Source organism: Onychomys torridus, chromosome 11 (assembly GCF_903995425.1).
Source record: "Onychomys torridus chromosome 11, mOncTor1.1, whole genome shotgun sequence".
In the NCBI taxonomy this organism is placed as follows: domain Eukaryota; kingdom Metazoa; phylum Chordata; class Mammalia; order Rodentia; family Cricetidae; genus Onychomys; species Onychomys torridus.
The window spans coordinates 41,690,122-41,718,101 of record NC_050453.1 but is presented as its reverse complement, the minus strand read 5'-3'; the positions used below and the strand labels follow the sequence as shown (position 1 = coordinate 41,718,101).

General features: G+C 38.2%; 1 protein-coding gene across 5 annotated transcripts in view; it reads right to left on the bottom strand.

Moving 5' to 3' along the window:
- The window catches only part of Smg7 (SMG7 nonsense mediated mRNA decay factor), a 68,063-nt gene that overhangs the window by 16,822 nt on the left and 23,261 nt on the right, over positions 1-27,980 (bottom strand). For 4 of the 5 annotated variants that reach the window (XM_036202145.1, XM_036202146.1, XM_036202148.1 and 1 more), the window contains 11 exons: positions 19,998-20,029; positions 17,923-18,040; positions 16,120-16,252; positions 10,324-10,495; positions 9,085-9,156; positions 7,975-8,125; positions 7,513-7,648; positions 4,219-4,381; positions 3,487-3,640; positions 2,493-2,563; positions 664-724 (listed from right to left, as the gene is read on the bottom strand). In XM_036202145.1, the coding sequence (XP_036058038.1) occupies positions 664-724; positions 2,493-2,563; positions 3,487-3,640; positions 4,219-4,381; positions 7,513-7,648; positions 7,975-8,125; positions 9,085-9,156; positions 10,324-10,495; positions 16,120-16,252; positions 17,923-18,040; positions 19,998-20,029 (1,263 nt within the window). The remainder of the gene's footprint in view (positions 1-663; positions 725-2,492; positions 2,564-3,486; positions 3,641-4,218; positions 4,382-7,512; positions 7,649-7,974; positions 8,126-9,084; positions 9,157-10,323; positions 10,496-16,119; positions 16,253-17,922; positions 18,041-19,997; positions 20,030-27,980) is intronic. The other variant, XM_036202149.1, reaches the window with a different exon arrangement.

Here is a 27,980-nt window from a genome sequence, read left to right as displayed (position 1 = left end):
AAAAATGAATGAATGACAGAAAGGTTCCTTTTAAGACATCCCTTAATTTTAAGGTATGTTAAAAAAAAAGTAGAATTTGGGCTGGAGAGATGGCTCAGTGGTTAAGAGCACCGACTGCTCTTCCAGAGGTCCTGAGTTCAATTCCCAGCACCCACATGGTGGCTCACAACCACTTGCAATTAGATCTGGTGCCCTCTTCTGGCCTGCAAGGACACATGCAGGCAGAACACTGTATACATAATAAATAAATAAAACTTTAAAAAAAAAAAAAAAAGAATTTAAGTAACACTACAGAAAGAAATTTTCTTTTCCATTCCTTTGTTCTGTATTTCTTTTTTCTTTTTTCTTTTTTTTTGTAGATCAAACCCAGGGTCTCACTGAGCTAAATCCCCAACCCCTGTTCTGTATTTCTTAAAAACACTTCACACTGATTTGTGTGTGTGTGTGTACGTATGTATGAAGAAAATATAATAGTAAAGTGTATGTATATATATATATGTATAAAGTATGTATGTATAAAGAAAATATGTAGCAAAGCATGCGCCATGCCCCTCCCCCCAAAATGTTAAAAAGAAACAATAACACAGGGCAAATCAAAGGTTCCTCAACAGGTAGGCCAGATTCCTACAATTTTTAACACTGCAACACTTCATAGCTACTTACTTGAAAGAAGGTCTTAAAGCCAAGAACCCTTGTAATTCAAACTCCTCTGGAAGTGGTGTGGCTAAAGAAAGGAAGACACCAAATTTTGTAAACATTTTAATTAAAGTCCTATGATTTGGAAGTAATACTTATGATATGAAAATAGTGAATAAAAAGATATACAAAAAATGTGTAATGTTCATTCTCTGCTTTCCTGCGTCATATCTCTGCTCAAGACAAGTCATCCAACAGAAGCCTGCAAGTTAGCTTTGGTACCTAGATAAAGCCTAACGTTCAAACAGGAAACACTCAAGGTGCCAACACAAAGAACTTATCAGCTGTCTCAAGAATTAAGAGCTTCAGGTTGGGTGTGGTGGCACAAGCCTTTAATCCTAGCACTCAGGAGGCAGAGGCAGGTAGATCTCCAAATCTGAAGCCAGTCTGGCCGACAGAGCAAGTTTCAGGACAGCCAGAGCTACACAGAGAAACCCTGTCATTTAAAAAAAAAAAGAAAAAAGAAAAAAGAAAAGAAAGAGAATACTAATGTCATTGACAGTTTACAAAAAAAACGCCTTGGGCATTATACCAAACCTTCTCAATCCTAAAAAGACTCAGGCGACTCATTGCGAATTACTAATGGAAAAACTCCATGGTGCTCCACGCAGTACTATTTATGAGGAAAACTTAAATTATGAAAGTACATGCATGTGCACATGTATATTTGTGTACCAGTGGAGGCCAGAGGATCTCAGGGGTCATCCTCAGGAATGTTGCCCATCTCTTCTGAGAAAGGGACTCTTACGGGCTGGACATCACCAATTAGGCTAGACTGGCTGGCAAGTCTGGGATCCTTAGGGCTCCCAGAATTCCAAGACTGGGAGTCCTAGGAATCCTCTTGTTTCTGGCTTGCCAGTCCTAGGATTTCAGGATGCTGGGAATAATTTACATGGGTTCTAGGAATCGAATTCAGGCCCACATGCTTGAGAGATGAAGCAATTTACTGACTGAGTTATCTTCCCAGGCCCTTGATGAGGAAAATTTCAAAGATAAATAGACTACAACACACATATGAAGTAAAATATTACAAAGCCAGTAAAAACTGCTTAGCAGCAAATGAAAATGTTAACATTACATTGTTAATTTAAAAAGCATTTTTAAAGTTGTAGGTGACGCCTATGTTTATACATGAAGAAAAGCCCTAAGATCACGCACCATCACATGGACAGTACAATACTATGAGAGAACTATTGGCAATTTGTGTCTTTTATGCTTTAGGTGCTAAATTCTGTGTGACTTGTGGGTATCTGGAAGACCAGTGCTCACATCATTTCCCGAAAACAAAACGAAGTCACTCCTGAGGCTGGGGAGACAGTGAGACAGTGAGACAGTGAGAGTGCTTGCTGTCCTCACAGGAGGGAGTTTGGTTTCTAGCACCCACATGGTGGCTCCCAACCGTCTGTAACTAATTTCAAGGAATTCAAACTCTTCTGACTGCTGCAGGCACCAACCAGGCAAACACATAGTAAGAATATGTACATGCAGGCAAAATACTCATACATATAACAAAAATCCGGAACAACTTGCAATGATGAAGAGATAGGGGAAAAAATGGATAGAATTTAGAGGTCATGAATGTCTACTTTAAGATCTATCAGAGAAGCTGCTGAGGGAGTTCAGGAGAATTACCCACATCTACCAACTTCATCGGTACCATAAGTCAGAGCCTCTTTGAAACACTGACTTCCATTAAAACAAACATGCTTCACCAAAAGCCCAGTTTCCCTGGCTGTCAACCTCCCACGAGTGATGGAGAATCGTAGCAATAGTACACAATATTAGGCAGCTCTTACCATTAGTACTTAAGAGATCATCTTCATGGGGATGAAAACTATTTAGAAGAGAAATTAGCCAGGGCCAAATGCTGCAAATTAAAAGAAAAGTTTGGATTTTATTTTCATGTAAGAGAAATCAGAATACTAATAAGTTATAAAAATGACATCTATTTAGAGTTCCTGACCTATTTTATTAAACAAAACAGAAGTTTGAGTTTTAGAGTACACATAAACAAAAATTTTATACCAAAAATAGTAGTATCTAAAAACTTATACAAGCAACACCTACATTAGTATTAAAAGGTAACCACGTTCCCAAATACCACTCATGACAATATCAAAAGTGAAGGCACTTAGGAAAAGTAAAAGAATTTGGTACTGGAGAGATCCCAGGGTCTTAACAAAGTCCCATCACTTATTAGAAGTCATCTGTCAGTGTGCACATGCCAGACTCCAGTAGAAATTTCAGACTTAACAACTAAGACATGCAGGGGAGGAAGTTTCGACCACTGTGAAATCTTTTTGAAGAATTATTCCTACAATCAAAAGTATATTGTTCATCACTAAAATCAAAAGTTCTTAAGAATTGTCTCAATTGTCTTGAGTAAAAATAATTTTCAGTCATCTATAGGTATAGTTAAATATAATACAAGTTGGTGTATTTACAAGTGTAATTACAAGGCATGATCAGTTTGTGTACAGAAAAATGGGTTTATTATTTAAATAAAAGCAGAAGTGCGGCACATGGATGGCTGAAAAATAAATGATTTTTATTTCAAGTTCATTTTGAAATGTAAAAGATGCCTCTTCATGATATGGCAACAGGGGAATACAGGAACTACACCAATTTCTATCTAAGATTGTGTGTCTCACATGAAGAACTCAACATAATGAAAGCATGCATAGATAGAGTAGGTAGAGAAAACAGTCTTCAATATTGTTTCAGAGGCAGTTTTCCTATGTCTGTGAATATCAAACAACACATTCACACCTTCCATTCTATAGCACTTACTACTGTCTTTCCTCCACCACTGCTTCCTCAAAGATCCGAGGTCGGAGTCTCAACCAGTCCATGGAGACCTTGACTGCAGGCAGGGGATAGGCATGGTAGGACTCCTGAGAATCGTTCTGGAGAGGACATTTGCACAGGATGCCAAGAAAAGACACTGGGGAGTGGAATGGGAAAAAAAACGCAGAATGTGTAAGGCACCAGTTCAGAATATCAACCGTGAGCCTTCTGCTGTATTAACACGCATGCATCTTAGTCTCCTTCTAAGTACATTTTCACCTGGCATGTAGCCCACGGCAATAATCCCAATACTTGAGGCTAAAAACAGGAGAACCATGAGTTCAAGGTCAGCCTGGGAATACACAGCAAGATTCTACCAAAAAAATAGAAAGACAGAAAACACTCTTTTTTGTGTTCAAATATTGTATAAAGCAGGTGAGTGTTATAAGCAGACAGAAGGACAGATTTTGATGTTTAAGTCTCCTGATCCAATATTAAGCAATATAGGACTTGATAGGCGAAGTGGGCATGCCCTTAATCCCAGCACTCTGGAGGCTGAGGCAGGTGGATCTGAGTTTGAGGTTGGCCTGGTCTATAGAGCTAGTTCCAGGACAGTTAGGGGTATTACACAGAGAAACCCTGTCTTGTGGGGGGTAAGGACTCATTTGGCTACATTTACAAAAACGCCTAATTATGTAAATTGCACCTTTCCAAGTGAAATGATATAATACTCACTAAAGAGGGCCAGCAACTGTGTCCAGCATAGCTGTTCATCTTGGCTGTAACTATGCTGCTCTGTCTCATTGCTGAAGTCACGAAGATGATGAAGTTGAAACAGGTTAATGACAGTGACATGAACTAACTGCTGAGAGTTGAAAGCTTTTTGGAACAGCAACTTCTGTAATGGGAGAAAAAAAATACTACATGTATTATTATCAAGAACAGGATCCATCTTAGACATGAGAATTAGTAATCATCTACGTTTAGAATCATAGAGTATTGTAATAGGATTACTGCACGAGTACACTGTCCCATTCTGTTCTGTTTTTTTTTTTTTTTTTTGGTTTTGCAAGACAGGGTTTCTCTGAGTAGCTTTGCGCCTGTCCTGGATCTCACTCTGTAGACTAGGCTGGCCTCAAACTCACAAAGATCTGCCTGCCTCTGTCTCCTGAGTACTGGGATTAAAGGTGTGCCACCACTGCTTGGCTGCAAACTGTCCCACTCTTAATTTCAGTATTTTGTACGCGTCTAATGCCTACTAAGAAAATTCTTCTCAAAAAAAAAAATTTAATTAATTAATTATTTTAGGCACTACCTAGTTGTTTGAGCTATTTCTTTTTGTTTGTTTGTTTATTTATTTTTCTATTATTAGCTTGATACAGTACAAATTCATATCCTAATAGTGAAATGTTTCACTGAGGCTTGCCCACTAATTGTTAAACTAACATTTTTTTTTTTTGCTCTAAGAAACTGTCCATGTATTTATCTACTTTTTATTTTATGAATATAGGTGCTTTGCCTGTGTACCATATGCATGCCTGATACCTGAAACCCAAAAGATGGTGTTGGATTCCCTGGAACTGGAAATATAGATAAGTGTGAGCTTCCATGTGGGTGCTGGGGACGGAACTTAGGTTTTTCTGGAAGAGCAGCCAGCACTCTTCACTGCTGGGTAATCTCTCCAGCCCCAGAAACAATATGTATTTTTAAGGTGACCTCAGAAGATAGTACTTGAAACTATATATGTATTTAGATATTTCAATCCATTAGAGGTTGCCTCATAAGAGACATACATATTAAATAAAATGTTTTAAAAGGACAAATGATTGAAAGCAGATATATGTAGTGACAGAATTCCAAAATATGATTCAAGTATTCTTTTGAACCCTTGATACATGAAGCATGACTTAAGATTTGTCCTGAACTTTTTTTTTCACTTCACAATGATCATACTGAAAATTTTCAGAGACAAATCCACATCTGATTTTAACCAAGTTTCATTTAGGTAGCAGTGAGTGTGTTCATAGTACCCTGCTAAGCAGTGAATGATGTTACCATGCAGATTCTTATAGCTGGTGGTCGCAATGCAGTCATACTTCTGCTTTAACATGATGGGATTTCATTATTCCCACAAGGAATAAATAATTTCCAAACCTAAGTTCCTAACCAAGTTGACAGGTACTAGGATGACTACTTTTAGCTGTAGGCAGCCTTCCTCCATCCTTCCCCAGGGAACAGTCTGGAAGACAGCAGACTTAAGTGTCCTCAGTCTTCTGGTAAGGATTGACAATACACCAGATGTAGTGGCTTATGCCTATAATCTCAGCACTTGGGAAGTTGAGATATAAGGTTGGCATGATTGTAATGGTTGCAGCAATTTTGAGGTCAACAGGGGCTAGAGTGAGACCATTATCTAAACAAAACAAACAGAAGAACCTCAAAAAAAACAAAAAAAACGAAACCAGAGCTGCAGACCCAGAAAAGATAGTTCTTGCAGTTCCTCCACAGTGACTGGGGCTCCTGCAACGTCAGACATGTCAGTTGACTTTACTGCATTCTGAGATTTCTGTTTTTATAGAGAGAGTCTGAAATAGCCACAGTGAGTTACATAAGTAAGTCCTACATTACTTTTGGTGAAAAATTCTGATGTTTTTGATAACAATTCAACCCCATGTCACCTGCCATTCCACTGCATATGCTGAAAATGTTAAGGCCCTTTCCAAAGACAAACATTTCTTTACTTAATTCCCTAATAAGTGATAGAATTTTCCAATAAAAGTTCCCTTTCAATTTATACATCTACCCTTTTAAATAAGCTAACCATTTATGCCAGTTATACTTTTAATCCAACACGTCTATTCAGATAGACGATTCTAGGCTAAGTAGTTGAGAGCATTCAAGTTGGTGTGTCTTTCACACACTTAACCCTATAAATACCACAGCCTAAGTTCAAACAGGCCACTGGGAGGAAGGAAACAGAAGACTGGGAAAGATGATTCTGCCACAAACTTTTTCTATTGCAAACATGATAAAATCTTATAAATGATCAACTCAAATGGTTATCTGAATTATTTTACATTGACAATATTTGGGGCTAATTTACCCTTTCACTATCCAAGTTTTGTGTTATTGTTTGTTTTGGACAGTTTATCACTATGTAGCTCTGGATGGCTAGGAACTTGCCATGAAGATCAGGCTGTCCTCAGACTCACAGAGATCTACCTGCCTCTGCCTCCCAAGTGTTGGGATTACATTAAAAGCATGCACCATTCAGCCTACCCAACTTGTTGAAATGCAAGACTTCTCAACATTTAGTTTTTAGTGTACAAAGGAGCAACCAAGAAATACAATATTTAGAGTATCTGATTCACTGCTGATTCCAGCACCCTAAACATTGATATTGAACAGTCAAATATTTCAATAATATATTTAAGATTCTTAAATACATTTAAAATAAAGTAATGCATATTAAACTGTCTTGTTTCTTTTTTTTTTCTTTTTGGTTTTTCGAGACAGGGTTTTTCTGTGTTGCTTTGGCACCTTTCCTGGAACTCACTCTGTAGCCCAGGCTGGCCTCGAACTCACAGAGATCCACCTGGCTTTGTCTCCTGAGTAATGGGATTAAAGGTGTGTGCCACTCCCGCCCACCCCAACTGTCTTGTTTCTTAATATATTTCTGCTTTGACTTGTTTTGCCAGCTGGTGGGGGATGGGCTGAGGGTGTCAGTCAATGAGAAGAAGTATGCTATAGCATGTCTGGATACCACAGCTCAGTTAACAAGAGGGAAGTCAGATGCAAGGATTTCATATATTCCAGATTTAACTTTTATTACGAGTTCACAATTAAATAACAATATAGGAACTAGGAATCTGGTCCTCTGGGTGTAGCTTAGTGGGAAAGTATTTGTTAAGCTTATGCTCAGTTACATCCTCAACACCACAAAAAGACAAAAACTCTAAGTTAATTTTCTCCAAATCTTAAGCTTTCTAATTTCGAGAAGACAAACATTTTTTTGTTTTTAACTCGAACCTTAAACTGTTCTTCCAACTTCTCTCGAAGAGGGGTCAACTTTTCCAAACTCTTACTCAGGTATACATGACCGTGGAATTTAATAAATGCCTTGATGAAGTCAGAAACACCCCACTTGGTTTTCAACTCATCCCGGCTGAAATGAAAGAAAAATCTGAATGAATCTTAATCAGCACAATTAGCAACACCCCTAAAAATGGATTTAGCTTGCAAGCTGCCCACTAGACAAGAAAAGGGTTGTGTTTAAGTCCAGCTTCATAGCTAGACTTTTATGAGTTAGCATTCAGGTGCAATAAATCCCAAGCTATGTAAAACCCAGTGACTGCACACAAAACAATGATGTTAGCTATAAGTTTAGAGATAAAAGATGAATACATCACTGGTCCATATTTCCTGGACACTAAAATTTGAGATTAAGGTTCTATGTTACACAAATTTCTCTTGGAAAAAAGTCAGCCCTACCTTTCCAGTGCTTTAGAAAGTGCTTTTTGTAGATTAGTGGAGGCAGCTGGGAAAGGGAATTTCACAGCAATGCTTCTGCAGTAGTAGAAAATTGTGGTCAGGTGGTCTCCTTTGGAAGACGCTAAGATAGCCAACTGATTGTAAGGCTGACCTAAAGGATGAGAGTTAAGATTCTAAAGTCACCAAGAACCAATCTTGCTACTGAGATAGTAATACTCAGGTCAATCCTTGAATTCATAATGCAAAGCACTGTTTAAGTCAATCTTGTGATATCAATTACAGTTGGATATAATGTCAACCTGTACACCTTAGTGAAGTCGCACCCTATCATGTGCAGGTTAAAAAGTTACACAATTAAATATTGAGTATGGTAGCACACACTGTAATCCGAGCACTCAGGCTCAGACAGGAGAATCAGAGTTCAAAGGCATACTGGGCTACATAACTGGACTGTCTAAAAACAAACAAGCCGTAAAACAGGATTAATACAATAAGCATGCATCTAGTAAATCTCCTTAGCTCCGTGGGTACTGAGGACTCATCACAAACACTCAGCTCTGCTACTAAGGTGTGAAGGCTAACACAGGCAATTGAAATGGACAGTGTATCTTTATCATTAGCTCTACTTGAAACATTTTCTAGAATCTACAGAAATTTCAACATGGTTTAGAATCTACAGAAATTTCAACATGGTTTAGTACGAATGATTTGTAACAGTTTGTATCTGCTGTTAAGCTCTTTAATTCAAGAATGCCTATTTTGGGGCCATCAAAAGTATTATCTTTTAGGTGACTGATAAATTTTTTAAGGAAAAATGGTTATCTTGAAATATGATTACTCTATAGACCAATTAAGAATGCTAGAGTTGTAGAAACACTATTAGATCACATTAATTCCATGTATACTGGCTTTCAAACAAAGTAACTTTCTTTTAAGAAAAATTCATTTTAAGTATATGGAGTATAAAAGTTAAAAAGGAAAACATGAAACTCAATGATCCTGAAATTTAACATCGACTGCTTTAACACACCGAAAAAGCAGAGCCTATCTGCCATAGTGCTGTAGAGAACAAAGTGATGTGGTCAACCTTTAGGTGGCAGGCCCACTCACCATTGGAGGGGACAAGCTGAGCTGCATGCCTATAGTAGGACTCTGCCTGGCTGGTCTGGTTTCTGTATCGAGCTGAGAAGAAAACGAAAACTCAGTTTAAAACCATATAGATATATACAAACACACAAAAACCACCAGGAAGGCATGTCCAAAACAGCTAGAGCTTTAAATTCTAAAGATAATAAAGACATTAAAATTACTTTCAAGACCATTAAAGACAGAAAAATTGAAAACAAATTAACTATAGGATTATGTGTGACGTGTCCATCCAGCCTTCTGTATCTGGGACATTCAGCATGTAACCAATTTGAAAGCTTACCTAGCCCCCATTTTCAGGTCCTCCAGTGTCATGCATCACCAGCTCCCACTATGGACTATGCTGGTGACCTGGAGCCGGCCCACAAGAAGGGGTGAGTTATATGGCACTTAAAAACAAAACAAAACAAAAAACACTATACAATATGATCTGAAAATTAAGTATTTCTTCAATATCTTATAAAGTAAGTTTTGAAAAATGCCCCATATCTACTGCAGCAGTATTAAGTATGTGTGTGCAAAGAAGACATTTAAAGCAAAACCATCCTAAACACACTGTCACTGCATCTTCTTGCAGAGCTCACTGACATCTTTTATGTGACCTCTCAAAGTGTCACTCATTTATGTCATTAAGAAATCTAAAGTCTACTAATTTAAACACAACTAATGTTCCTCTTTCCTTGTTATTTCAGGACAAACCATAATCCTATAGTTAATTTGTTTTATAACCTTTTTAGGTCATTTTAAAGGAAGGAACACAAAGATAAATGATATGATAACGGAAATGAAAATTTAACCTTTCAAAGGAAGCAATATGAAATTAGCTTTCAGTGCACCAGTAGGAAAAAATAAGAGACAATCTAGTTCTAAAAAAGGTTAATTTATAAACTTTATTCCAAAAGAGTACAAGTTTCTAATTTAGAAAATACAGCATCACTTTGATGATTTACCTCTGACTACATTTTTAGTGTTTCCTATTTGCCTCTACCTGGATCAAATCTGAAGAGAATTTAAATGTTAATGAGACCCCCCCCCCCCAAATTCTGCCAATCTCAAAACATGAAGTAATGTAAGTTCCTAAAAGTGAATTTTATAATTTCTCCATATATCAATCTAAACCACGCATGCATATTCCAAGTTTCTTCTTATGATTACACCAAAGAAAAGGATGAATGTGTTAGTAATTCCTTTCCAAAGGCTCACCAATGTCTCCAAGATGGACGAGGCAGTGCTGGCAAATGTAGGAACAGGAGCTAGACTGTGGCTTCACTATGGCGCTGGTGTGCGTCTGTTTATTGCTAATAATTCCCAACTGAGAAGACTTCACACGGCATGGCAAATCTACATTAAACACCGTACACAGTTCCTGTAATAACTGAAGAAAAAACAAGAAAAATTTAGTAAAGTCAGAATGTTCTAACAGTAAAGTTTACACAAAAGATATGTATCTAAGCATCACATACTACTGAGACTCCAATACAAACTGTATGGAGATTAAATGTAATCATTGATTGGTTGACTCTCATTACCAAAGCACTTTTGGGTAAAGCATTAAAAAAAAAAAAAAAAAAAAAAATCACCAAGCATATCTAAAAACAAGGAACTCCATGAAATTACCTACTTATCTTAATATATAAAAACCCTTAATTATTGGTTGGTTATAAATGTTTCTAAAATGCAAGACAAAGTCATGACATTTATTTTAGGTTCTAGAATGATTCACTCTTATCTGGAAGTGCAAAGAGACTCTTCTGGACAGAGTTACCAGCCGGTTTATGTCTGTTATTCCTTCTGTCCTGTCTTTTGTCTGTTGCACCCTACCCCAATTTTTTCATCTTTAACTAATTCATGCATCTTTCCTCTGGTCTAACCATATAAAGGTTTCCTAAAGAAAACAAATAAGACCAGAACACAGAACCGAACCCCCGCCCTTGCTGTCCTGGAACTCACTTTGTAGACCAAGTTAGCCTCGAATTAAGATCTGACTGCCTCTGCTGGGATTAAAGGTGTGCACCACCACAACCACCACCCGGCAAACATTCTCTCTTGACCCCAGATTCTTTGCAACAATCTTCTAATGTCTTTTTCTTCTCAACTAGACTCCTCTAAAGGAGTCCACTTTTTCCTCATCTATTTCCTCAATACCTACTCACTCTTTAACCCCATTACTTTTCAACTCTTCTACGCACTCTTCACCACTGGCTTAGTAAAGTCTCAGACACTCTGCTATACAGTACCAAACACAATCATCATTTTCCCTCTAGTCATTATTTTATTGGACCTCCTGCTGCATTTAAAGGAGATCTTAGGGCTAACCCACTCTTAAGTGTTTACCGGCCATTCTTTTCCATTTCCTTCCTTCCAAGACCTCATCCGTCTTATCAGGCATTTGATTCTCATCTCCTTTCTTTTCCTTCCCGTTCAATCTTTACTTTTAATTGCATTCATCCAAATGTCTGCCTTCTAGCAGGTGCATGGTAAACGACAGCCAGTCAGAACAAGAGTACTGGGATCCTGCTCACCAAGGGAAGACTGCTCTGTCCCTTTTCTACCCAGCTCCTCACTCTGCCAAGAAGGAAGACTTGACTAGGAAGCAGATCATCACCTGTCACACTACATAGAAACGTGGGAATACTTTCTTCTCCTATTTTCCTAGAGTAAGGACTATTACTGTGCTGGCTAGTTTTATGTCTCCTTAATCCAAGGTGTACAATCATTTGGGAAGAGGAAACCTCAATTAACAAAATGTACTACAGGTCTGACTGGTGGAGGAGGGCCTGGCTCACTCAGGCTGGTGCCACTCCTGGGCGGAAGTCCTGGCATGTTTAAGAAAGCAAGCACCACGCCTTGAGGAGCAAGCCAGTTAGCTGCACCACTCCATGGCCTCAGCAACAGCTCCTGCCTTTTGAGTTTCTTCTTCTTCCCTGACTTCCCTGGATGATGAACTACAGCCTGCAAGTTGAAATAAACCTCTTCAAGTTCCTTTTGTTCATGGTATTTCATCATAGAAATAGAAACCTAATTGAGACAATTACTATGTTCCATGATGGAAATAACAAACATTCGAATCTTACATGAAATGTTAACATACTTTCACGCTACCAAGAATTTGGTAGAGGCCGAGGCTGCTGTGGATATTGCTGTTTTTAATAAAATTCTGATTGGCCAGTGGCCAGGCAGGAAGTATAGGCAGGACAAGAGAGAAGAGAATTCTGGGAGGTGAAAGGCTGGGGCAGAGATTTTACCAGCCGCGACCATGACAAGAAAGATGTAAGGTAATGGTAAGCCACGAGCCATGTGGCAAAGTATAGATTAATAAAAATGGGTTAATTTAAGATAGAAGAAGTAGATAACAAGAAGCCTGCCACAGCCATACAGTTTCTAAACAATGTAAGTTTCTGTGTGTTTACTTGGTTGGTTCTGAGCGTCTATGGGCCTGGCAGGTGACAGAGATTTGTCCTGACTGTGGGCTAGGCAGGAAAACTCTAACTACACGAGGCACTAAGTTTTAGATGATTAACAAGGTCAAAACAGTTTTCAAAGAAAATCTGACTATATCACATAGTAAGCTTTTAAAATGTACAATAATCAGATCGCTACCACTCTATGTAAATTATACTTTCATTAAACCCAAAATATTATACTTTAAAAGATGAAACATCATTTTATATCATTTTGAGGGACCAAAAACAAAACAAAACAAAAAAACAAACAAACCTGGCAATGGTAACTTAACAGTCCTGTTAAAATGTTGGTAATAAGCTTATATCTAATATAGAAACATTAAAATATGGTTTTTGTTTTGTTGTTTTTGAGACAGAGTTTCTCTACAGAGCCCTAAGGATGGACTTGAACTTACAGAAGATCTGCTTGCCTATGTCTCCTGAGTGCTGAGATTAAAGGCATGCACCACCACACCTGGCTAAAATATGTTTTATATTTTTAAAAAAGGAAAAAAATATAGTACACATTAAGTTTTCCATGACTTCTATGAACACCAAATCTAGTTTTTTTCATTTTTTAAAAATCTCATTTGACTTAACAGGGTCTATCACTTACCTCTGCCCTCAGTGGACATTTTTTTTTCTTGCCTTCCAACTTAGCCATTTCCCTTACTTTCTCCATTTGTAATAGTGATTACTCTTATACTAAGTCTGTTCCCATCTGACTAAAATGATAAAATTTACTCTTTCTCTGATCTTCCCACTGGGCTCTAAGCTTGGCATTGCCTCTGAAATGTAAGGAGTACCTCACCTGACTTAACATGGAAACATTTGTTTCTCCCAGTACAACCATTCAACTTGTTGCTATGGTAGTTACTAGCTTTGACTCCTCCTAACTGATTCCACAAATCTAATCCAATCCATCAAAGAGAACCCTACGGACTCTACTTCAGAATGGCAATTCTTTCCTTTACCATAACAACACCCTATCTAGTTTCCATCCCTAACTACAATATAGAGTAACTTTCTATTTTGGGGAGTGGGGAGTGGGTAGGGGCAACACTGGGATAGGATCTTGCTATATACTCCTGGCTATTCTGGAACTCTGTTGACTAGGTTGGTCTTGAACCTGAATCTGCAGTGACCCTGAGTATTTTGATTCAGGCATGCACCACCACACCTGGCTCACCACTTCCTTTCAGAGTCTCAGTATCCAACACTGTATGATAATAGTTCATTGGCACAGGCACTTACTTTGCAAATTTAAGTCTTAGTAACTAATAAAACAGAAACAAAATAAAACCACAAAGCAAAAAAGCAACAGGTTTTTTGACAGTGATCTGTAAAGTGAACAAGCCTAGCTGCTTTACTTTTGTTTTATGGGTGCTTTGCCTGCACGGATGTCTATATACCATCAGATTCCCTGGAACTGGAGTTATAGAGAGTTGTGAGCTGCCATTTGAATTCTGGAATGAGTCCAGGGTTATCCGGAAGAGCAATCCAGTGCTCTTAGCCACTGGGCCATCTCTCCTGATCCTGCTTTAAATTTTAATTATATTTATTTGTATGTTTGTGTGTGCATGAATGCATTACACACTTGTGGAGGTCAGAGAGCATGTTCTGAGTCAGTTCTCTCCTTTCTACTACAAGTCAGGTGATTAGACATCTTTATCCTCTGAGCCATCTTGCTGACCCAATACATGCTTTACTTACTTAATATTTATTCAGTTGAACACCAACTCCCTTTCCAGAAGCATCAATTTATATTAGTAAAAGTTGTCATAAATTTGAAAATAAATTTTGAGAATGAAAATGGTACTTGAGGGGGGCTGGAGAGATGGCTCAGAGGTTAAGAGCACTGGCTGCTCATCCAGAGGACCTGAGTTCAATTCCCAGCACCCACATGGCAGCTTACAACTGTCTATAACTCAAATTCCAGAGGATCTGACACTTTCACACCAATGCACATAAGATAAATAAATTATTTTAAAAAAATGGTACTTGAGGTTTTTCAATAAAGAACGTGGTAGATTTTTATAGTATAAATAAGACAAATATATCTTTCTCTCTCTTTCTTCTTCTTCCTTCTTTCTTCTTCTCTTCTTCTTCTTCTTCTTCCTCCTCCTCCTCCTCCTCCTCCTCCTCCTCCCTCCTCCCCTTCCTCCTCCTTCTTCTTTCTCAGAGAAAGAGTCTTACTGTGTAGCCCTGGCTGGCCTGGAACTTGTTATGTACACCAGGCTGGCCTCACATTCCTAGAAATCTGCCTCCTGTGTGGTGGGACTAAAGGTGTGCTTTATGTGCTACCAATCCCTAAAATAACTTCTACAAGATGACAATTAGTTAATATCTTCCAATACAGACATTCTTTTCTCTTTTTCTTCATTCAAAGAAACTATTAAACCAAAATAAAACCATTATCTATAGGAGAAGGCAAGCAGCACAGGGAGAACTGGCCCAAGGTTTCTTTAGTGCAGTCTTTAAAATGCTATTATTACAAGGGTTGATGAGATGGTCCACGGATAAGTGATTGCTACCAAGGCTGATGAACTGAGTCTGATCCCTGGAGCCCTAAGGTAGAATGAACTGACTACCACAAATTGTCCCGACTTCCATCCATGTGCCATGGAACAATGTGGCATATACACACACAAAATAAAATGAATTTAAAATTTTTTATTATCCATTTAATTTACAAATAGATAAAATAGCAATTAAAAATATTTATTTAATGTGCAAGTATTTACATAAGCACAGCATATGTGTAAAAGTCCATGGAAGTCAGAAGGTCCTCTGGAACCGGAGTTACAGGCAGTTAAGAGCTGCCATGTGAGTGAGCACACTGGTCCTCTATATAAGAGCAACTCAACTACTGAGCCATCTCTCTAGCCTGAAACAGCAATTTTCCCAAATAATTATGCTTAAAGACAACTCCATGAACATTTATTTCTTTGTAAATTACATCAGGATGTGACTAAGGGAAAGGAAAATATGTGAAGATAATATAGCTTATTTTTCAAACTGAATAAAAAATGACAATTTCTTAGGTGGTTTAAAAATCACTTAATGATTCAAATAAATGCCACTGTGCAAATAATACTATGAAAATTCACTTTGCAACTTTTTAAAACTTTTTTTTTTTTTTTACATTTATATTTTATGTATGAGTGTTCTGTATGTATACCTGCAAACCAGAAGAGGGCATCAGATCCTATTATATATAAATGGTTGTGAGCCACCGTATGGTTTTTGGGAATTGAACTCAGGACCTCTAGAAGAGCAGCCAGTGTTCTTAACCGCTGACCCATCTCTCTAGCCCAACACTAACTTTTAACAACTCATCTAGCACAACAAAGCTATTACTTTCATAATGACTACATTGGTTTGATCACATGACTACTTCCATATCTCCCTGAGGCTTGGCTCTCATTACACCTGTTTTTATTCATACAATTAAACCTCCTCAACTTTCAGATGTTAACAGTATTTACATGTACAAAGCTGTGTACAAAGCAGAGTAGCACCAAAGCTAGAGTACCCATGCACAAGCAGAGCTCACCTGAGTGTAGAAGCCACTAGCTGCCTCTAGGAACAGAGAAAGGTTTGCCTGGACTTCACTCCGGTTTGGGTTTGCGCGATTCTTTGCTTGGCCTTGTAGTGTTGTGATCTGATTCTTAAAGGCATGATTCCAGCTGAAAATAAAATGTAATTCTATTTGGTATAGTAGTGACTCACTGGGCAGACACTGGTCCCCCTGAGAACAAGAAAGAACTGTTTATTATACCACACCAAACAGCAAACCAGCATTAAAGTTATTTATTTAAATAACTTCATGCTTTTCTTTGAACAAGACTAGCCATGCAATAGAACTCAACTGACTTTAGTGGACACTTGCCAAGTGCTCCAGTAAGCAGAATGTGGCTTCCACTATGAACCTTTAGAGCTATTAGAGTAAGAACTACTTAAGAATCCCAGCACAAAAACCAGAACCACAGTGGCAAGATCAAAGTAAAATAAGCTATTAATTTTAACACACTGGGCCAAAAATAATTATACCCTACTCAGGTGACACACTGAGAAGGGGTGGGAGGAGTGCTTTGTACATATTAAGTTCTATCCTTTACTCTCCCCAGCTAATTATCCATAGCATTCATTTCTATTCCTGTTTAATGATTTTGTTTATTTATCTTATAGATAAGGCTTAATATTTTCTTTGCAGCATGAAATAGAAGCTACATTTCAATTTTTGTTATTTAAACACAACGCAGAAATATAATATACCAAAATGACATTAATTGTGTATTATCAGCTTAAATTCAATATTAGTGAAATATAGTCAAATGTCAACATCTATTTTGAGGCTCTAGAACTTTCGGGTTTTAAACAATAGTTTAGTATATCAATAATGCCTTAATATTGGTGATGCTTTCTCATCATGGACCCAAGTATTACAGATATGAGTTCTAATTTGCTATTTAGTTAAACTACTAGATTTTCTAAAAATACAGGGCACAAAAAGCACAGAAAAAGGAAAACCAACTTCACCACAACTTGGACTATTAGAGGCTTTACTAGAAAGAATGTTCTTTAAAAAAAAAATTTTTTTTTTTTTTGAGAAGGGGCTTCACTCTGTAGCCCTGGCTGAACTCACACAGATCTGCCTGCCTCTGCTTCCCAAGTGTTGGGAGTAAAGCCAGAGTGTTCTTAACTGCTGCTTAAGTTTCCATCAAGCTAACCATCCCTGTTTCAATTTATAAGACAAGATTTTCTACAAAAGCCTTTAATTTACTCATCGGAGAATCTGGTTACCTGCCATTTCATTCTTTACAGAAAGAACAAGTGGAATAGCCTAAGCACACAATCTTTCTTTAGTTTTCTGGTAAACAGGAAGGAAGATACAGCCATAGATTTGACTAAGCAAACTGTTCTTACAATCAAATATACTTTCCTGTCAAAGAAACAGGATGATACTAAACCCAAATGCAAAATCCCACTAATCAAAGAAAAGTTTATCTTTATGATCATGGTTTAAATATAAGATAATTTAGATAAACTTTTAGAATTTGAAGTATTATACATATGTTTAAGTTTGCTTACTCCAGTACGCTCTAAGAGCTACCTTTGGTAAAATTCAGATCTAACTATCCCCCTCTTACCTTCCAAGACTGCACCTGAAAAAACACTAGTTAAATGCTTGTTAAAAAAAAAAAACAAAAAACAAAAAAAAAAAAACACAAGTATTAGAATTTCTTTGAAAAAGTTTACCCTAGGGTATATTGAAAAATTACCAACTAACCATAATGTTTCAAAACCTTGAAGAGATTCCTGATTGTGCAGGAATATCTCAAATGATAATACTTACAGATCCTGTTCTACTTTCTTGTCTAAAGCATATTCCAGATCAGTAACTAGCATTTTCTGGTACAAGTCCTGCAGAGCTTGCCTGGATGTCCAGACCTCAGCTGGACCCAGCTTAGAATCTGCATAACAAAACAAACAAAACACCAGCACATAGTTAAATCACTTAACCCACAAGTCATGCCAATGTTCCCTCCTTACTTCATCCACTGTTGCACAAGTGTTATGTTACTATATTTCAAATGACGTTCACCTTCTGCCTTCCAGCTAATGACTAACTTCGATTTAAAATGTTTTTTGTTTGTCTTTTAGCTATTTTTTAAAACCACGTATTCATGTGCATGTGTATGAAACATATATGAGTGTGTGGGGGTATATGCACTGGCAAGTAGAGCAAAAGAGAACATCAGGCATCCTTTGAACACTCTTCACCTGTTCCTCTGAGGCAAGGTCTCACTGAGCCTGAAGGTTTTTCAGTGAGGGTGTCAGCAAGTCCCAGTGATCTTCTTGTCTCTACCTTCCCCATTCCTTAACGCTGGGATTACAGGTATGCCAGGGATGATTTTACATGGTTGCTAGAATCTCATCTCCAGTCCCCATGCTCACACAACAAGAACTCCTGTGTGCTGACCCATTTTCTCCACCTCTGTCTTTCAGCTTTAAAATAACATTATAAAATTAAAATGGCCATTAAAAAACGACTGACTCTTTGCTTCTGGTTTAGATTTCTGCCTGTTCATGTCACAGCCAGTACTGTATTTCTTAAGTTACTCCATTTGAAGTAACAGATTTCTATCAAACTGTTTGTTTACCCCTGTAACTGTATCTCCATTCAAATCCTGGTTCTCATTTTATTTTGAATCATTCCTACAAGGATCCTCGCAAAATCTTCCTATCAGCTCACCATCCAGCAGATGCCTAGATTATTCCTGCTCTATTATGCTACCCAAATGTAACAGTGATAATCATTTTCATGAATGGGACATGGCCATTCAAGGCACTTCTGTGATTAGTCTATATTATAGCCAAAATTAAGGTGAAGAAAGGCAAAGCCTGGTATTAAACTGCTCAAAAGTCCAGAGGAGTAACTGTATATGGAATAAAATTAGGAAGTCAGGCTCTGATTATATTTAAGAACTGGGGCCACGTTGTCTGTCAAAGTCCTGTAGGGTTTGAACAGTTCAAATGCTGACAGTAAGCTGTCTCAGTAGAACTACTTAATGAACTTTTCAATTACAAATGTCCAATATCCAATTAAGTATTTTACTTTCATCTAGGAGTTTGCTGCTATACATTGCTACAATTTCCACACCTCTTTAGGTTGGCCATTAGTATCTATAAGCTACCACAATCCTATTCAGCAAAGAGAATGCCCTGCATATTTGAGTTAATGTAGAGGTTTGCTGGCTAGTAAGAACTGAGTCTTATAAAGTGGTGGTTTTTGTTTTTCCATTTGTTTGGAGTCAGGATCTCACTGTGTAGCTAAGGCTAGCCTGGAACTCTATGAGCTTGTTCTCCTCCTACCTTCTCTTTGAATGTGCTGGGATTACAGGTATGGACCACTGCACTGGGCTTTAGGGGCTGCAGACGTCATTCGAATGCGTACACGTAAATGCTTTGGGGAAAAGCATATAGTATATATATGCAGCTTCATATTGTACCATACACATGATACAGATAGCACTCTAATGCCAATTCAAGAAGGCTACCTACTACTCAGGTTTGAGGCACTATAAATTGAAAAGAGCATTTTCCTAGGAAAATATTAATCAAACATAGCTTTATATAGTTACAATGGAGTATGAATTAATTTATATATTATTAATAAAAGATTCATAAAATTAAATAATCATATGCATTAATAGCAACTCAAATGTGGTATATATTACATTAAACTCCTGAGAAGTATTGAAGGAAGAACCTAAAGTATAAGACCAATAAACATTTAAAGCAAAGTTATTATTGCTCTTGGCAACCAGCACAGGGTTTGGTACTACATCTAATGTGAGAAAGGGAATTTTCTTCCATTAACTTAATATAATAAAATAAGTACTAAAAAAGATTTAAGATAACCAATACCTGTCATTTCAGCCTTCAGGACTTCTGCCTGCCTAGATAAGAAAAAAAAAATAGTTTAAAACAAAAACAAAAACAAAAACAAGTCAAGTTAATATAATTACATTGAATTATCAAGTGAAACAATGCATTACAATAAAGCTGTATGACCAGGGGATTTATGTCCTCCTTTAACATTCAGTATAGCACTGGGTCTTGACAAATTGATGTTACAACTTACAAATTACTTCACAGATTAAACTGGTAACTTGCCAAAAGAGTTTATAGTTTCTTCTCCAAATCTGACTGTAAAGATAATTACAAGGTTTTCTCCCAAAGCCTGGAAGACTATTGTTTTCAATTTACCAGTTACCATAAACATTTCAAATTCCCACTCTTCTCCAGCTGCTTGTTCCTATCCCTTTGCACAGGAAAAACTATTCCCATGGCTGGGCATTTACTGCATTTACAGAGCCCTCTCCTTCTGAGATCAAAGTTCATTTCAATGGGATGCTCTTCCAGCATTTCACCAGGACTTGATTTTTCCTCTCTTGACAATCTTTGAAAGTTCCCTTGCTACTGGGTTTTTCCAAACATGTTCAAGTTTCCCACACATTTTTTAAAACCTAGTACTCATTCCCCCTCTGAAATACAAGAACTCTCTGTATTGGAGAGGTCCTGAACTGACCTCACTGTCCATCCTAAGTACAGACTTCATTCTCTTTGAGTGCTTTTATCTTGGTAGTTTATCAAGGCTTTCATGCTGTGGAAGGTAACTCCCTGAAAGTCCTTCATGCCCACCTTCTTCCAAAGCCTCAATACCTACCAAGTCCAGAGAAACGCCGTCCTCTAAATACCTACCAAGTCCAGAGAAGCACTGTCCTCTAAATACCTACCAAGTCCATCGAAACGTGTCCTCTAAATACCTACTGAACTTCACCCTCCCATGTTATACTCACTCCTCAGATGAACTACGACAAAAGAGATTTTTGAATGTATGTTGTTCTTACCAATTATCCACCTGAACTTAGTGATTTAATGATTTTTCACTACCAAGTCTTTAATGACAAATTTTGGAGTCTCTGAACTTTCCACTACTCTTCTTTCCTTAATCTAGTGGTGGTCTGTCACTGGACTTTTGAAAAGGAGAGTTCCTGGGCTAAGAACACAACCTCCTTTTACTGGCTAACAACCACTCATGCTTTGTGTCTGAGGCAGAGCACTACACTTCCTGGGAAACACATCTGGGGTAAGGAAATCCTTTGGCTACCAAAGTCACTTTATAATAAGTAGTATCACAGCTTTTTTTTTTTTTTTTTAAGCTGAGGCTCGAACTCAGGGCCTTACACTTGCTAGATAAGAGCTCTACCACTGAGCTAAATCCCCAACCCTACAGCTTTTAAAAACATATACCATTAGAATCCCTTTTCAACTAGCATATTGCTTAGCACGAGTTCTGCTCTCCCACAAGGTCCTGGTATTCTCTTACATAGAAAAATGATTATAATCAACAATACATGTTGACTATCTAATCTTAACAGCCAGAAGTAGATTTTGAATGTTATCTCCACAAAGAAGTGATAAATACATTGGGTGAAGAATACGCCAAACATCCTGAGGCTGGATCAAGAGCAAATGAATACATGCATTCAAACATCACACTGTACTCTCTATAGGTGTGACTACATGGCAACTAACGTAAGAAAACTGAAGATTATTACATCATGACATTTCCATTTCAAAAGAACTAAACTGGAACAAAAACTAGAATATTAAGGTACTAAACATTTACAGAACACTATTTTACATAATTGATTAAGTATTTTATAGTAACTATAAATTTTAAAAAATTGTTATTTCATGTGTATGGGTGTTTTACTTGGGTCCTGGTTTTTTGTCAACGACACAAGTTATTAGAGTCATTTGAGAAGGAACTGTAACTGAGAAAATGACCTCACCAGATTGGCCTGTGGACAAGCCTAGAGGGCATTTTCTTGACTGATTAATTATGTGGGAGGGCCTAGCTCTCTGGGGGAGGTGCTACCACTGGGCAAGTGGTCCTGAGTTGGATAAGAAAGTAAGCTGATTAAGCAAGCAAGACAATGCCCTGACTTCCCTTCATGATGGACTATTACTAAGTCTAAGTGAAATAAACCCTTTCCTCCCCAAACTGCTTTTGGTCATGATGTTTATCACAGTAACAGAAACCTTCACCAAATCAGTCTGTGTGTACATCTGTGCACCACTTGTGTGCCTGGCACCAGCAGAGACCAAAAGAGGGTATTTTGAGAACTCCTTTACAGAGGGTCATGAGCTATCATGTAGGTGGGAATGGAACAAGCATCCTCTGAAGAGAAGACAGTGTTCTTACCACGCCAGCCCCCACTGTTGCAAAATTTAACTTCAGTAAAATAGAAAATGAATTCTTTTATTCCTGTAGTATTTAAAGATATCCACTGCTTGCATGTGCATGGTGTGTGTGTGTATGTGTGTGTGTGTGTGTGTGTGTGTATGTGTAAAGCTTTTGAAGAGAATCACAATGGGGATTAACACAAAAGAACTACCAATACAAATGAACAATGCTCACAAGACACTATGTTTAGTACTGAATGTTATATACCAAATTTCACCATCCATTAGTCCAGATCACTTTAGGTCTTAACTTTTAACATTTAAAAAAATCTGGGGGCTGGAGAGATGGCTCAGAGGTTAAGAGCACTCACTGACTGCTCATCCAGAGGTCCTGAGTTCAATTCCCAGCAACCACATGGTGGCTCACAACCATCTGTAATGAGACCTGGTGCCCTCTTCTGGCCTGCAGTCGTACATGCTGTATACATAATAAATAAATAAATCTTTAAAAACAACAACAACAACAACAAAAAAAAAAAAACACCTTTACAAGGCTGCTAGCATATGACCTTAAAAATCCAAGGTCACACAACTTGAGAAAACAACACACACACCCTCCCCTACCAGTCACAGCTGCCCTGTCTTTTTCCCAAAATGGAATACTCTCCTGTCTATGAAATTTTAAGTTTTCCTTCTAAAGGAAAACAAAAACAAAACAAACAAAAAAACAAACTATATTCCAACAAATCAATATTAGTTTATAGTCAATGCTCATATAGATACAAGCATCTTTAAAAACCAAACAAACACAAAAATCGAGGGCCTCACTAATTTTATATATATATATATATCTTTGGCTGGGCTGGAATTTTTTGTGGAATAGGCTGTCTTTGCACTTACAGGATACACCTGCCTCAACAGTGCCACCTGTCTGGATGTGACAAGTCTTAATGTCCCCTCAGAAGAATTATGTGAGTAATGGTGAGGTATGTTTGCTCTTACTTTAAACTGAAGTAATTAGTGAAAGGAATGAAAATACCAAGAATCTAAAAATTAAATCACAGTACTCTTCATAATAAAACAGTATAGTTGATACTTATAAAATATAAAACTTTTACTGGGCGGTGGGGGCACACACCTTTAATCCCAGCACTTGGGAGGCAGAGCCAGGCGGATCTCTGTGAGTTTGAGGCCAGCCCAGGCTACAGAGTTGAGTTCCAGGAAAGGTGCAAAGTTACACAGAGAAATCTTGTCTTGAAAAAACCCAAAAAACTTATAAAATATTATACATATTGCCTTTGGGCTTTTTGTTTGGTTTATTTTGCTATATAGTACCAGCCAGCCTTGAACTTCCATAGCCATCCTGCCTTAGTCTGGGACTACAGGTGTGCTACCACACCCAGTAGCTCTTAGTTATTCATTAAGAGAAATAAACTAGCTGGGCGGCGTGTGGTTCACGCTTTTAATCCCAGTACTCCGGAGGCAGTCAGGTAGACACCTCTGTGAGTTCGAGGCCAGCCTGGTGTACAGAGCATATGCAGGACAGGCACCAAAACTACACAGAAAACCCTGTCTTGAAAAAACGGGGGAAGGGAAAGTGGGGGTGGGGTAAGAGGAGAGAGGGAGAGAGGGAGAGAGGGAGAGAGGGAGAGAGAGAGAGAGAGAGAGACAGACAGACTATGTCTGTTAAACAGTAAAAAAAGAAAAGTGACATTAAAGGGCTGAAAAACCTGGATCAATGATAATAAATACATTGGGAGCTATAATCTGAAACAACTCACATGGAGATAACATAATCAAGATCTATAAATATACTTAACGAATTTAATCCAAGCACTAGCTACTACAAGAGCCAGCAATATAACAGCACTGCTAAACACTGTTCAAAGGGCCTTGTGTAAGTAATCGTTTACTGTAAACTATGTGCTACTGTCTCCATTTTATACTTGAAGCAAACATAAGCATATAGACATAAATAGAGGTTAAGTAACCAGCCCACGGTCACAGAATTAGAAGTAGTACTTGAACTCAGCAGTTTGGCTTCAGAGTTTAGTTCCTAATCACTACAGCTAAGCTCTTCTGAGTCTAAGAAATTAAAACTAAAACTAAACGATAGTAATCGCCCATAGCACTGAAAATCAGAAACCATTCCAAACAAAACACACCAGCGCTAGCTAAGGCACTCTCTTATTTTGGGAGAAGTGGCTAGGGTAGTTGGGTTTCTTTTTTCCTTCCCTACCAAGGGAGAGTCAAGGTGGATTAACTTAACTTTGTTCATTGTTCAACACATCATTCTAAGGAACAATTTGGGATATTTACCTATAGTCATAAACATAAGAACCAAATCATAACAAATTATGCCAAATAGTAAGTCAAATACTGTAAGGTGAGTATGTACTTATGAACACACAGAAACACATAAATATATAGCTCTCCAGACAGCAAGTTTTCTAATAACAGATTAACTGGAGAAAAATAAACTATTGTTGTACTGCCGACTGTCCTTCAGAAAAACTCTAGCAAAGATGTTGTTTTCCTCAGTTCAGGTTAACAAAAATGTGAACTTGCTTTCTTCTCTCAGTGTATAAAACTTTTGTGCATGCCAATGCTCTAAACCAGCATCTCTCAACCTGTGGGTCGTGACCCCTTTAGGGATTGAATGACCCTTTCACAGGGTTACATATCAGATATTCTGCATTTGAGAGATTTACATTACAATTCATAACAGTAGCAAAAGTACAGTTATGAAGTAGTCATGAAATAATTTTATGGTTGGGGGTGACCATAACATGAGGAACTGGATTAAAGGCTTACAGCATTCAGAAGGTTGAAAACCACTGCTCTATACCATACATTCATTCACTCCATGACTATACTCTGAGTATGTGGATATAGTTTCTGATGGGCCATTCTGATCTAGGAATTTCAAGAGGAGCAAAAGACAAAGCAGTAAAACAGACAAAGATAAGTACAAAGTCAAAAGCTACAGATGAAGTTGGAGAACCAAGGAAGGTAGCAGATTATGAGTTGCATGCTGTGTTTAAGAGTTCAGATTCAGGGCTGGAAGATGGCTCAGAGGTTAGAAGCACTGGCTGCTCTTCCAGAGGTCCTGAGTTCAATTTCCAGCCACCACATGGTGGCTGGCTCACAACCATCTGTAATGAGATCCTGTGCCCTCTTCTGGCCTGCAGATACATGGAGGCAGAACACTGTACACATAATAAATAAATCTTAGAGAGAGAGAGAGAGAGAGAGAGAGAGAGAGAGAGGGGGGGGGGGGGGGATCGTTCAAATTCAGCTGGGCGGTGGTGGCGTATACCTTTAATACCAGCTCTCAGGAGGCAGAGGCAGGCGGATCTCTGTGAGTTTAAGGCCAGCCTGGTCTACGCAGTAAGATCCAGGACAGGCTCCAAAACTATACAGAGAAACCCTGTCTGGAAAAATAAAAAGAGTTCAAATTCAGTCCTGTAATAGGAAATCAATGCTGAATTCAAAGTACAAGTATAGCAGCACTATTAGGTTACTCTGCATCTGTGGGCACTGCATGCATACAGGGCACATAATACACATGGGAAAATGACACCAGATGGATGAAGCATAGGTTGAAGGTCAAGACTGGAAATGAGACAGTGATAACACTGCTAAGTAGAACTAACTCCTTTCCAAGAACTCTCCCAAGTTAAACTAGGAAAGGGGAGACAACGCGGACTAACATCATTTCAGGCAGTGAGCTTGGACAGTGGGTACTTGAGAAAACTATAGTGTACAGGCAGGCATTTAGAGATGACAGTTCTGAAGAATAAATGAGACCAAGCACGTTAAGTGACATCTCGAAGAAGAACGATCAGTGACCACCAAACTACTTGCTAACCTGGATCCTAACTAGAATCAAGTGTCCCTTTACTACTGCTTCCTGGGATCTCTTCTGAAAGAACACAATGGATTAAAGACACCATGGATCAAAGCGTCAGTCAAAAACCCTAGTTCTTCACCTCCACATAATACTTAAGCTCTTTACATGCCATAAGACTATGTTCTCACATGAACTGAAAATAGAACCAATATATTTGAATATGAATAGAAAATAGCATCAGTGGTAGACGCAGAGAACACAAAAGAACTGAGTCAGGGTGTTTCATCATTTCTCTCTAAACAACAGTTATGATATATCTAATTATTTCAAAGTAATATTTAAAAACTTGAGACTTGATAACATATGAAGCAAATAATAAATGACTGAAACGCCATGCTGACAACAGAGTCCAAATCCATCAGTTACAAAATTAAACACCTAATAATATCATTTGATAATGTATTATTTGCTAGGTCTTCTTGTCATGATTCCTTCTATTACAGAATCTTTACACTCCACCTGGCATGGAGGTACATGCCCATAACACACCAGTAGTCCTGAGAAAGAGGCAACCGGCTATCACAGTTAAGTTCATGGCTAGCCCTAACTACATAACAAGACTAAAACAAAAACAAAACAAAACAGGGGTAGGTAGAGATGTAGCTCAATGGTAGAATGCTTGCTGAGCCATGTCCAATACTCCACACTTTGACCCTCAGCACTGAAAACAAGCAAACAACTTGAAATTTCTGTCATTCTATCAGGTAAGTAGTAATGAGCACATTTTGTTGATGAGGAAATGGGCAGAGGGACGAGATCATTTTCTCACTGTCACAGGATTAGAAGTAGCAGAGCTCTGATTCCACCTTGCAATGTAATTCCAGAACCAGAGCTCATGAGCATTATAAAAATGAAGCAGGTTTTCTGAAATGAAGTAGCTACAAATGTCCCCATTAATCATGGTATGCTGTGGATATCGCTCTGTGTAAATAAAGTTCTGATTGGCCAGTGGCCAGGCAGGAAGTATAGGCGGGACAGGAGAGAAGAGAATTCTGGGAAGTAGAAGGCTGGGGAGAGACACTGCCAGCCGCTGCCATGGAAAGCAACATGTAAAGACACTGGTAAGCCACAAGCCATGTGGCAAAGTATAGACTAACAGAAATGGGTTAATTTAAGATAGAAAAGGTAGATAACAAGCAGCCTGCCACGGCCATACAGTTTATAAGCAATGTAAGTTTCTGTGTGCTTTCTTGGTTGGGTCTGAGCGACTATGGGACTGGCGGGTAAGAGAGATTTGTTCTGACTGGGCCAGGCAGGAAAACTCTAACTACAATGGTATCCACTTATAGAGGCAACCATCACCTCTAAGTGTAAAACCACATCTCTGATAGTAATCAGACATGCTATGTCATTATTAAGATGCTACAGCAAGAGTCACCAACTGGTCATGTAGAAGAGTCTTTTATCACAAAACTCTCAAGGTCTTTGTGACCTTTAATTGCATCCATACTGACATATAGAATCCAGAACTGATGTTTTCTGCGTTTAAATAAAATCACTAAATATTGTAAAAGAAATTTTCTTTGACTCTAAAATATAATTGACAAGACAAATCTCACGAGGCTGAAAGACAGCTCAGCAGTTAAAAGCACGGCTATTCTCCCAGAGGACCCAGGTTCATTTCCCAGCACTGATATGGTGGCTCACACATTTCTAATCCCAGTCCCAGGGTATCCAACACCTTCTTCTGGACTCTGCATACTGCATGCTTGTGGCACACATACACACATGCAGGTAAAACA